This window comes from Eptatretus burgeri, chromosome 3 (assembly GCF_056783735.1).
Source record: "Eptatretus burgeri isolate ZD-2024b chromosome 3, Ebu_testis_v1, whole genome shotgun sequence".
NCBI classification, from domain to species: domain Eukaryota; kingdom Metazoa; phylum Chordata; class Myxini; order Myxiniformes; family Myxinidae; genus Eptatretus; species Eptatretus burgeri.
The window spans coordinates 8,564,283-8,577,668 of record NC_140963.1 but is presented as its reverse complement, the minus strand read 5'-3'; the positions used below and the strand labels follow the sequence as shown (position 1 = coordinate 8,577,668).

The window sequence follows — 13,386 nt, the reverse complement described above, 5'->3', positions numbered from 1 at the left end:
TTGATTTTTTACTTTTTTTTTTTTTAACATGGTACTTTTCCAAAAGAGTAGGCCATTTGTGCACCAGTACCAGAATTGGTGAGGTCATGGTGAGAGCGTCAGCTCTGAGTCTTGAGAGGTCGGCTGTTCCAACCCAACCCCGGCTGAGTCATACCAAATGCTTTAAAAATGGTACGTGCTGCTTCCTTGCTTGACGCTCAGCATTGAAAAGGAGTGAGCATGGACAAACAACCACAGGTTGGCGATTATAGTGCAGGCTTTGATGGGCCTGATGACCTCCTCCTGCATTGAAGTTCCTTGAAAAGGAACTCTTGTTTATTTATTACTTGTCAAAAAAAACTTTTTTTTTTGACAAGCATGTTGATCGCGCGTGCGTGCATGCGTGCGTGCGTTCGTGCGTGCGTGCGTGCGTGCGTGCGTTCGTGCGTGCGTGCGTGCATGCGTGCGTGCGTGCGTGCGCACGCCAGTCAGTCAGTCAGTCAGTCCGCTCACCTCCAGCCCAAACGGCTCAACCGACCGTTCTGAAATTTTCAGAGATTAATGTCACCGAACCTGCGACCGTCTCGCATTGAAGTTTCGTAAAATGTGATTGACCGAAAAAGTCTACATAGGCCAATCGGCCAATTTGAGCAAATTTTTTTTCTAAAATCCTCAATTTTCATCTGATTGACTTGAAATTTGAACAGGATTTGCACATCAGGTCAATCCTCTATTGCTATTGAGGTTAACGTAGACCAAAAGGTCAACATAGGCCATAAGGTCAACCTAAAATAGGCCAATTTTTTTAATTGTTTCTAAAATTGTCAATTTTCATCTGATTGACTTGAAATTTGGAGACCATTTACATATCAGGTCACCAAATTCAACCATCTATTAATTTTGAGGTCAACTTAGACCAAAAACGTCAAAATAGGCCAAAAGGCCAATTTGGGCCCAATTTTCATCCGAGTGAGTTGAAATTTGAAGAGCATTTTCATGTCAGGTCACTGAATTTAACTACCAATTAATTTTAAGATCAAAAAGTCAACACAGGCCTGATTTCTAAAATTCATAGATAGGGCTAAAAACTAAATCTATCACGAGATCTCAAAAAGTTGTAGATGAGTTGTGACAAAACAAGGTGGATGGGCTGAACAGGTGACGAGAACAAGTGGATTGGATTTTGGTTCGGATCCAGCCACCAGTGGGATACAAAACGTCAACTGTTCCACCTGGCAGAGGTATGCGTTATACTGTGTGCCATTCTACTTTGTGCTGTTTTGCCAAGTTGTCACTCGATGAGTGATTTTTCATTTGTTTGTTTATTTATTTATTTATTTTACCCTGGCCACAATTTTGAATTCCTCTCTGTATCGGTGGAATAGCTTTGCCATCAGAAAAGATTCAAATCCACATGTAAGTACGACAGATGCAGAATGATCTTTCACGATACACTACTACTTTGTTTCTTGGATAACGGAACCAAACATGTGTACAGGCACCTTTCTTGGAAAATAAGCTGAGTTTCTGATTCGCAACAGTGCAGTTCGCATCTTCTAGTCGACACATTTCCGTGAGAACATTGTGCCAATAGACTACATATGGTGGTGTCGTGTTTTTCTTTACCTTTCAGCCGGAAAGCCTTTTGATACATCAGAACCATCGCCTGCCACGGGTTCATTTCGTGGGCTTTGGAGATGCCTCAAACCAGCATGGAGGTCAACGGCCAAGGCAATCTTTGGGCAGTGCTGAGTTTTCCTCTCCGGAGGTGGTGCGTGGTGAAACTGGCACTGCACCCGCTGACGTGTGGAGCGTGGGCGTTCTGACGTATCTTATGTTAAGTGGTGTGTCTCCTTTCCTGGATGAAAGCTCTGATGAAACATGCCTCAACATCACTCGTCTGGATTACTCCTTCCCTGAGGAATATTTTGGTTTAGTCAGTCAAGCTGCCTGCTCCTTTATTGCTATGACGCTGGCAAATAGTCCCAAGGACAGACCCAGTGTCCACGGATGCCTGCAGCACCCTTGGCTGCTCCCACCTGGCCCAACTGAAGGCTCTGGTCTCAACACTAGCCGCCTCGCCGCATACATCGCTCGGAGACAACAGGTTGTTGACCGAGGAGCCAGACGTACAGCAAAATTACTTCCGAGGAAGTGAATGGCCAGTACTTGTATAGTGTGCCCTCACATCTAACACTGCCTACACTCTCTTTTCTGATCGTGCCTCCTTTGAACATACTCCTTCATATGCACCACAAAGCTGCGGAATAGCATCGTCGGTTGAGGGGCGTGGCTGAGCCGCTGATGCAGTGCCCTCTACTGGTTAGAGCAGGAATTTGTATTTTGTTCATGGTGCCAGCAATAGATCGCCTATTCTTTGCGAAAGACACCATGGGATCTTTAACATCCGCAAACTAATTCCGGCAGACGGGACTCCCAGTTTAACATCCATCCGAGGGACGGCACACACATTGATGAATCGCCCTGCCTGTGAAACATCGGGATGACAGTTTGTATCTGGGCCGAGATGCAAACCCAGGCTAGACAGCTTGGAGGTGAGTGTGCATACCTCTCGGCCATCCTTCCGGCCTCCTTTGAACATGAACTGTTGGTTATAAATAAATGGCACTATATTATTACTCGGCTGCTGTAAACTTCATGTTTGCTTTTCGAGAGAATGCGTGTCTGTACGCACATGTTGAGATTTTACGGTTCAGTCAATGGAGTACACTTAACCTGTACCTTTTTTTTTAAACATTTTGGGTTAAAGTGAGTTTAGGTCCATTTAAGTCTGCTTTTTAACTGGATGTAGAAATATTGTTTTTGGCATATATAAGTACCATGAATCATAATTTAAATAATTTGTAAACAACTATGCACTCCATCTTATGTTTTCAGAAATGTGCAATCCCGTTGATTATGTATTCTAATTTAATGAACGAAGTGGATATGTTGGCCATTTAATTGACGATAACCTCATCAGCCATTCTGAAATCTAAAGGAAATAGTTTGGGTGTTAATTTTTTTTTACCTTCTTTTTTTGCCGAATGAACGGTGCCTCTGTGGCTTTGTTAACTGACGCTCTACGTTCTGCTGACAAAATAATTAAATACTAAAATATTATATGTTCCGGTTTTATTCCACTGATGTGGCCGTACAATCATGTTTTGTAATGAATGTTGACGTCAAGTTAAATATTTTTCTAACAACTTGCTGTTGGGTTTTCCTTATCAAGTAATCGGAACACCTAACCCTAATGTGAGCTGTAAACTTCGCTTTACAATCATCGTACTGTCTTTGTTTGCTTCGAGCAAGGGTTAACCCTCTGCAATGTGTACATAAATACCCTTTGCTATATATGTGAAATGTTGTACATAGTTTATTTTTTTTTTTCTCTTCTGAACTTATTTATGGAATTGCTGAATTTTGACGACGTCTTACGATAAGCGGATGCAAATGAGTTAGGTTGTACAATCTGTCGATTTTATTCTGGTCTGAATGCAAGATGCATAAGCAGGTGGCACTGAACTTGCTTTTTGTTTTTCAACCCTTTGGAAGGTTTTTATTTTTATTTTTCCTTCTTGTACATTTGTTTCATTGAGCTTTGTAAATTGCACACAGTGATGCGTTGCTGCTCACGTGTTCTAATTGCGTCGCATTTTTTTTTTTTACAACTTGGACAACCATAACCACAAACTCGTTTTAAATCGTCATGAAGAATCGGACGGTGCCGCTCGTATTACGAAAGTGCGGTTGGATTGCACACTATGTGAATTTTTACTCAGCCCCTCTAACCCCACTGACCCCTACACCCTTTCTCTCACTCCACTCTGACCTACTTTATCACAAAACAAATCTGATCAGATAAAAATGATGCTTTCATTCTGCTCTGTCGTTCGACTACTTGACCGTTCCATCGTACGTTGTGCTAACGTTTGCACAAATTTATTCATACCCATGGTAATCATTGGCTTACGAACCAGCAAAAAGTGTGCAATATATTATCGCTTGGATAATGACTCATGGTTTGGTGTGCGCTTGTGATAAATAAAACGGCTCGCTCGCATTCTGAGTGTGTCAGATGAATGTGGACTTTTATTATTCCGTCACGTTTGCCTATCACCAACACTCGAGTGTATAATTTGCGTTGTACTTATGGGCTCTGTTCATAATATCTCGATATTTGTTATCTTTTGTTAATGTTTTAAATTAGTATAACTATCACCTTCATTGCTTACGTCAAGATTGATTAACATTATTTGAGATGCACCCTTGTACGTTGACCCTCCATCTCGTTTATTAAATAATTTGGTGTGGAATTTATTATTATTATTATTATTATTATTATTATTATTAGTGATATCGATTTGTAATTCTAAAAAAGAAACTGAAGTGTGAGTTTGGTTTTCCTTTTTAAATTTGAGTTATTTTGGATATTTATCATCATGAATCTGATCAAATACAAACCCGTCATTAATTGATTGTAAATCATCAATGAATCTAAAGATGTTTCCATACCTTCACACAGTGGTTATTTCATTCCTGCACATGTTCTGGACCCAATCAGACTCATACACGTAGAGGAATATATTTATAAAGAAAGGGGCCGGATCTGAACCCGTGGCTTGTCTGTTGGAGTATCTTGTTACTAAATGCAAAGAAACTTTTGTTAAGGAGAAATCGAATACTTTCTTTAAGTTTATTTTTTTGAAAAACTTCATGAATATTGATTTTCCTTTGCAGACCAGTTTGCTCTTTTTTTTGATAGACTTTAATGTGTGCTGTATTACCTCCTGCAAATACTTTATCAACCGCTCGGTCCAATGCGGTTACAAGCTTGTAGTGTGGAACGTTTGTGTATAATGTGGAAAAATCATAAGTTGATAAACATTTAGCGTTACCCTTGTTATTTATGATGTGGATAATGTCGATTACAGGTTTGGAATTATCAATTATCCAGAATTTTTAAATACCATCATAAAACCTCGCCTTTAATGGTAGTTTTTCAAGCATTTATAAATTTGTTTCATCGCCCCTGCAAGACTACCTGTAACTGACAATGATTTTAAACTGCATTTTGTACTTGCGATGATGAACCTCATCTGACGTGGGTTTTTGGGATCCAGTAACTGATTGGTAATTGATGGTGTTTATTGAGAAACAACAATCGTCTTGATTTGGAGTGATTGACACGGTGTTGTATCAAGTCTATTTTATCATCGTTACTCATTTTATCTACCCTTGTACAAATTAATTGACTCAAACGTTAAAAACAATGAAAATGAGAATTTCAATCAAAATGATCATCTATTCGTATAATCTCGTCAACGTTTGTCACATTTTAAAAAGAAGTATTCCGCCTTTATTGTTTATCACCTCTTGAACTTGCTTTGGCATAGAATCTATCAAGTTTTCACAGTTTTCCTTGATCTGTTCGTCATGGTTTCCAGAGCTGCATTATGGCCTCTATTAGCTTGGTTTTCATGGTACAGTCCATTTTGTGCAGACGAGATGGAATGATGGACCACAGATTTTTGATCGGATTCAAATCCGGAGAGTTTCCAGGCCAGTTCAACACCTTGATCTTGTTTCTTTTGAAGAAATTGGTCACCACCTTCGACGTATGGCAAGGAGCAAGATCCTGCTGAACACCCCCGAACCATCAGGAAACGCCTTCCGCATGCCTGGAGCCGCTTTTTCCTCCATCACTTCAATGTAATGGACAGAATTCATCATCCCATGGATGGGATGAAAATATCCCACGCCAGCATAACTGAAACAACCCCAGAACATTTTATTTTCAGTGTTTTACGCATTGGTCGATGTGACATTCACGGAGCTTCTCACCTGGGGAACGATGAACATGTTGACTCCTGTGTCCTTGAACGAAAAGTGGTTCTCGTCGGAAAACATCACTTTCTGCCAGTCCTCCTTCGTCTAGTTCTGATACTACTTGGCCCGTAGCAATCTTTTACCCATCATTTTCTTCGTCAGTAGTTGTTTATTGACTGGTCGTCGGGCTCTCCGTCCAACATTCAGGAGCCTTCTTCGAACAGTGCTGGAAGTCACAGCGACTCTTGATCTGGCTAGATCTTTTTGCAGATCATCGCTGGTCTTTCGAGGATCAAGTTTGCTTTGATGAATCAAAAACAAATCGTTTCTCGGTGTCGTTTTAAGTTTTCTTCCACACTTTCCTTTAAGCTTTGGTGACGATCCAATTGTAACGCCTTGGTTGATATATAATCCGTGAGACGGAGCGCTGACTGACACCTACAATCGTTGGGATCTCTCTCACTGTGACTTCTCAGAGTGCTCGAATCGTGTAAAAATCTTTGTCCGCTTCCGAGGAGTGATGTCCATCGTCTCTCACGAGCGGTGTGTTGAATGCCGAGTGAAACAATGGGGCTGACGTAAGGATCCCTATTGCATCACCCACCCAAAGTTCGTGCATGTGCAGTACAGCTAGATCCAAACTCCTCCTGTAAAAGCTCTAACAAACGCCAATGACCTAAAGATAATAATAAACATGAATTTAATTGCTAAAACGGGTATATTATGGAGGGATAATACAAAATGTTCGAAAAACATGAAAAAACGTTTGTGAGTCAATTAATTTGCACAAGGGTGTCGGTCTATGGAACAAGGTCAACAACACACCAGCGTTTTTTTTATCCCGGCTCCAAACCTGGTCTCTTGCCAAGATTCATGATTCTTATCTTGTGTTAACCTGGACATCCACACAATAGGACTTATCTGTGGCTCATTTTCTTAGGAACACAGATAAGAAGTTAAAACTAATCTGAGCCCTCTCCCCACCAAGCCCTCCACGTGCGCACATAATAAATAGACGTGGTCTGATGTATCATGGTAATTTCTTTATTCCTCATTCTGAGAGAGTGGAAAGGAAGGGCATCTGTGATGGGACAGTAAGTTGAAGTCAGGACGTTGTTCACATAGCAGTGCCAAATGTGCAGCTTGAGTTTTATATACCTACCTGGATGTTTGGATACACCTGCATTACCATACAGATATACAAACCACTGTATATTCGCTATCATTGAGGGAGACCAAGAAGAAGGTCTATTTGGCAGAAAGCTTGTCTCCATAAAGATTGACCAGAAGCTACGTCTGTGACTCACTCAATTTAGACTACATATATATATATATATATATATATATATATATATATATATATATATATATATATATATATATATATATATATATATATATATATATATATATATATATAGACACAAGGCTCGGGATGCGGTCTGCTCTGATGTGATAGCTGACACTCCAAGTTTGTAGATATCTTCATTCCGCACGATGCGGATTTGCTTGCATGACAACTCAAACTGTTGTCCAATCTCCAGAGCCTTTCCTAATGACAGTCCTTCACCTTGTTCCAGTAATCTTTCCTGCACCCTGCATTCATAAATGCCATCAATGATCACATCTATTAGAATGTCCTCAGGTCGGCATACTCGCAGTCCATGAGAATCATCCTCAGGTCCTTTACAAATTTATCAAAGGTCGCCTCACTCTTTTGTTTTCGGTGCTTGAGTCGGTGCCGGGCGATCCGCTTGTTCTTTCTCGGTCGCACATACGTTTCAGAATGATCGAATACCTTGTGAGGATCATCTTTCTCAGTATACTCCCATGTGAACGTTTTATAACCCCCACGGCCATGAGCACCAATCCACGTGCCCAGCCATCCGGCTTTTTTGCCTTGGGTTGAGTTTAGCGGGCCCGCGTACGCGAACTGAACGTGGTCTCGAAACCGAGTTAATTCTCCAAATAAATCCGCTGCATCCCAATCGATAGTCAGGTATTCAAAGTACGGAAACGCCATACCGTAATTAATGGATGGTCGTTTGTTAAAAAGCAGCAGGTCCGGTTAACTTCTGTCACCATGTGAGATAACTGTCTTTTCTTCCAAACCAAAGCAGCATTGCAGGTCTTGCAAGATCAACACGATCCAGATCGAGCCACAGGAACTGCTTTACATCATAGTACGCCAGTGCCATGCCTGAATCCTCTCCATGGCAGCGATGTCCTTCCTCAGTTGTGGTGACCGAAACTGGACACAATATTTGAGATGAGGCCTCACATTAAAAATAGGACCACAGATCCTGAAGCTTTTATGGATCAGGAGCAACAGTCACCCAAACCCCCCACAGACCCCCCCAGACATTGATTTTTTTTTTCCAATGCCGTGAACAAACTTTGGTACATCACAGGTGATGAAGGTTGTGGTCAAGCTTCATTGAAATTGTGTGTGTAGTTTTGGAGAATAGAGCAAATCCTTATTTTGGGGGGTCAACCCCAACCCTCACCCCCCCATACTTCCTATAGACCTCCTCAGCGAGTGCAAATTTTGTGATGCGGTTGATAAACCTTTATTAGGTATCAGATATGAAGCCTGTGGCCAAGTTTCATCAAAATTGTGTGTTTGTTTCCAGCGATAATGACTGAAGTGTTCACTGAGCGACTCACTCACGGACTTACCTACAGACACTGCTTGATCGCATAAGCTCACCGACTAAAGCCGAGGTGAGCTCAAGATAATGTTGACACGAACTCTTTTGATTATAATTTATCCCCCAATTAATAGAACCTAAAACTCTGTTTGCTTTCCTTGTGGCTCCCCTGGCACGGTACTGTGTACTTACCGCCCGTGTGTATTACCTCCCCAGATCCTTCTGTGTGACGCACTCCAAAATTGCCGCTTGTATCATGTAATCTCTATTTTCATTATTCTTACCCATCCCCAGCACTTTGCATTTCTTTTTGTTCAACTTCATCTGCCAATCTTTTGCCCAATCTATCAAAGTATCCAGACCTTCCTAAATCTGATCACCTCCTCTCTGCTATCTACCTTACCTCCAAGCTTTGTGTCATCTGTAAATTTAGAAAGCTTACTCTTAACCCCACTATCCAAATTGTAAATATAAATTATGAATAATAATGGTCCCAGTACTGATCCCTTAGGAGGGCTTAGGTACCCCACGACTTACATCTTCCCAGGCAGACATCCTCCCACTCACAGGTAGAGATGGGCGATTCATGGAATTTTGTAATCACTTCCATTCCCAGTACTTTTTTTGTGGAATCGAGTACAATTCCCAGCACTTTTTTCGTTTTCTTTTTATTTGGTTTTGGGGGGATGGAGTATGGGGGTTTCATATGCAACGTGCCAAGAACAAGAGCATGAAAATCCCAATCGAATTGGCAAGGAGGTGTGCTTTGAGAGTGATGTACACCTAGGTTTGACACACAAGGTGTCCAGACATGCTTTGTGAGGGTAATATGAATCATCCGAGCAAGCTTTCACCAGGCTTCTCGACACACTTCAGGAAGCAGATTTCAGGCATGATGGTGCGACGACCTGGGAGGTTTATATTTATAGTCCAAACTCCCCACAACGTCTTTCAAGCCAGAGTCTTCAACAACAGATGTAGGCTTCATGTGCCTCACAATCACATTTATCAACACCTGGTTAATAATGAGATCACGTAGAGGGGAATCAGCGCCGTACCTGGAGCAGTTTGACATTTTACAGAACACGAGCAAGTTGTCCGTTCCCCACGGGATTCTCAACGGGTTGGGGATGGAGGAGGCAAAAATACAAATGCCGTCTTCTGTCATCGAGCCGGCAAGCTGGGAGAAACAATTCCCATTTATTGCGACATCTGATGCTATTTAAATGCTCAAATGGGTGGCGAGGTGCTCCATTTGAAGCTATTTGTTCGATACGTGTTGCTTTTTGATGCCTAGGGTCTGTAATAAAAATTTGTATTGGTGTCTGAGCAAGTGACCAATTACAAATTAATGGTGGGATGCTCAGAATGATTGATTGAGAACTTGTTCTCATTGTTACAGGTTTTTCTAAATCTGATTTCACATTCTCAACAGTCACTCATTTGTACTTCATCTCGTGTTTGGTTTTCATATGTATTAACGTATCAGATGTGTTGTGATGAGTGATCTCTGTTGAACAAGAAAACATCGAACTTTTGGACTGTCTTCTTTATTCTTCCCGAAGTAGTTCCAAACTCTGCTCCTGGACCTCTTCAAGACTAAGACGATAAGTTGTTAAAATTTCTAATACCATGCATAATGGTCGATTTGTTGCCTGTATTACAGCCTGCAGGTAATCAGTGTGCCAATTACAGCCTGCAGGTAATCAGTGTGCCAATTACAGCCTACAGGTAATCGGAGTGCCAATTACAGCCTGCAGGTGATCGGCATGCCAATTACAGCCTGCAGGTGATTGGCGTGCCAATTACAGACTGCAGGTGATCGGCATGCCAATTACAGCCTGCAGGTGATCGGCGTGCCAATTACAGCCTGCAGGTGATCCGCATGCCAATTACAGCCTGCAAGTGATCGGCGTGCCAATTACAGCCTGCAGGTGATCGGCGTGCCAATTACAGCCTGCAGGTGATCGGCATGCCTATTACAGCCTGCAGGTGATCGGCGTGCCAATTACAGCCTGCAAGTAAGTGATCGGCGTGCCAATTACAGCCTGCAGGTGATCGGCCTGCCAATTACAGTCTGCAGGTGATCGGCCTGCCAATTACAGCCTGCAAGTGATCGGCGTGCCAATTACAGTCTGCAGGTGATCGGCGTGCCAATTATAGCCCTCAGGTGATCGGCTTGCCAATTACAGCCCTCAGGTGATCGGCTTGCCAATTAGAGCCTGCAGGTGATCGGCGTGCCAATTACAGTCTGCAGGTGATCGGCGTGCCAATTACAGCATGCAGGTGGTCGGCGTGCCAATTACAGCCTGCAGGTGATCGGCTTGCCAATTACAGCCTGCAGGTGGTCGGCGTGCCAATTACAGCCTGCAGGTGATCGGCATGCCAATTACAGTCTGCAGGTGATCGGCATGCCTATTACAGCCTGCAGGTGATCGGCTTGACAATTGCAGCCTGCAGGTGATCGGCCTGCCAATTACAGCCTGCAGGTGATCGGCGTGCCAATTACAGCCTGCAGGTGATCGGCGTGCCAATTACAGCCTGCAGGTGATCGGCGTGCCAATTATAGCCCTCAGGTGATTGGCTTGCCAATTACAGCCCTCAGGTGATCGGCTTGCCAATTAGAGCCTGCAGGTGATCGGCGTGCCAATTACAGCCTGCAGGTGGTCGGCGTGCCAATTACAGCCTGCAGGTGATCTGCGTGCCAATTACAGCCTGCAGGTGATCGGCGTGCCAATTACAGCCTGCAGGTGATGGGCTTGCCAATTACAGCCTGCAGGTGATCGGCGTGCCAATTACAGCCTGCAGGTGATGGGCTTGCCAATTACAGCCTGCAGGTGATCGGCGTGCCAATTACAGCCTGCAGGTGATGGGCTTGCCAATTACAGCCTGCAAGTGATCTGCGTGCCAATTACAGCCTGCAGGTGATCGGCGTACCAATTACAGCCTGCAGGTGATCTGCGTGCCAATTACAGCCTGCAGGTGATCGGCGTGCCAATTACAGCCTGCAGGTGATCTGCGTGCCAATTACAGACTGCAGGTGATCGGCGTACCAATTACAGCCTGCAGGTGATCTGCGTGCCAATTACAGCCTGCAGGTGATTGGCGTGCCAATTACAGCCTGCAGGTGATCTGCGTGCCAATTACAGCCTGCAGGTGATCTGCGTGCCAATTACAGCCTGCAGGTGATCGGCGTGCCAATTACAGCCTGCAGGTGATCGGCGTGCCAATTACAGCCTGCAGGTGATCTGCGTGCCAATTACAGCCTGCAGGTGATCGGCGTGCCAATTACAGCCTGCAGGTGATCTGCGTGCCAATTACAGCCTGCAGGTGATCGGCGTGCCAATTACAGCCTGCAGGTGATCGGCGTGCCAATTACAGCCTGCAGGTGATCGGCGTGCCAATTACAGCCTGCAGGTGATCGGCGTGCCAATTACAGCCTGCAGGTGATCGGCGTGCCAATTACAGACTGCAGGTGATCTGCGTGCCAATTACAGCCTGCAGGTGATCTGCGTGCCAATTACAGCCTGCAGGTGATCGGCGTGCCAATTACAGGCTGCAGGTGATCTGCGTGCCAATTACAGCCTGCAGGTGATCTGCGTGCCAATTACAGCCTGCAGGTGATCGGCATGCCTATTACAGCCTGCAGGTGATCGGCGTGCCAATTACAGCCTGCAGGTGATCGGCGTGCCAATTACAGCCTGCAGGTGATCGGCATGCCTATTACAGCCTGCAGGTGATTGGCATGCCAATTACAGCCTGCAGGTGATTGGCATGCCAATTACAGCCTGCAGGTGATCGGCGTGCCTATTACAGCCTGAATCTGAATTGATGATTTGAGATGAGGTTGTTGGAGAAAAGGAAGGATTTTATGTTAATTGTGATGATGGATTCCAAGACCTTGCTGATGATTGGAAGTACAGGAAGCTAATTGGGCTGTAGTTCAGGAGATCTGTTTTTGCACCTTTTTATATAATGCATTGATGGTGGCTGATTCCAATTTTCCCAGGTAGATACAGGAGAACAGTCCTGGTGTCTTCAAATAAAATAAAAATAATAATAATAATAATAATGATAATGATAAAAAAAAACTGTGAAAGCAAAGTGCAAATGGAGAAGCAGTGGAACTTTTATGACATGTGGATACGCGGGGTCCGCAAATAGCGAATCCGTGAATGGCGGGTCCGACAGTACATGGAATCGACGTCGATTCTGTCTTGCTGAAATTGATTGTACAGTGCACCGTACAGTGCACATTGCTGGAATCGATTGTACAGTGCACCGTACAGTGCACATTGCTGGAATGGAGTATTCAGTAGTTGATTATCACCCCCACTCACAGCCACTGTGTTTCCTATCACAACTCCAGTTCACCATTCCACAAGCCCTCACCTTCGCTAACAGATGTTGATTTGGTACCTTATCAAATGGTTTTTTAATCCTCGTCACCTGCACCACCAAGGGTTATGTTTTCACCCCTGTCTATCTGTCTTTCTGTACCTCAAAAAGTTGTGGACAGATTTGGACGAAACTTGGTGGATAGGTTCGGTGTACTACAATGAAGAATTGATTCGATTTCAGTGAAGATAGACATCCGGATTCGAGAATTTATGACATTATTCTTCACCTTTGACAGATTGGGCCAAAACGATGTATTGTTACGAATTTGGAAACCTTGAGCACTCAACTTTCAGGTCCCAAAGATCAGTTATATCGGTAAGAATGTGTTTGTAGTCAGGGTCCCGTCCCTTTGTCTAATGGATGATTAAATGTTCGTGCGCTGTGGAGTTATTTTGAGAGTCAGGGTTTTCTTTTACATTTTCAACTACAACAACAACACCTTCGCCTCGCCCCATCCTGACGCCATAATGCTCGCGGTGGGCGGAGTTCAATGAACGACTTGGCGTCTATATATCTCTCTCTC

General features: G+C 43.6%; 1 protein-coding gene across 4 annotated transcripts in view; it reads left to right on the top strand.

The window, feature by feature from the left end:
* LOC147029374 (triple functional domain protein-like) overlaps positions 1-4,065 on the top strand; it is a 497,357-nt gene extending 493,292 nt beyond the window's left edge. For all 4 annotated transcript variants that reach the window (XM_085872379.1, XM_085872381.1, XM_085872378.1 and 1 more), the window contains one exon: positions 1,613-4,065. In XM_085872379.1, coding sequence (XP_085728505.1) covers positions 1,613-2,137 — 525 coding nt within the window. In that variant the 3' untranslated portion in view covers positions 2,138-4,065. The remainder of the gene's footprint in view (positions 1-1,612) is intronic.
* The last annotated feature ends 9,321 nt before the right edge of the window (positions 4,066-13,386 follow it).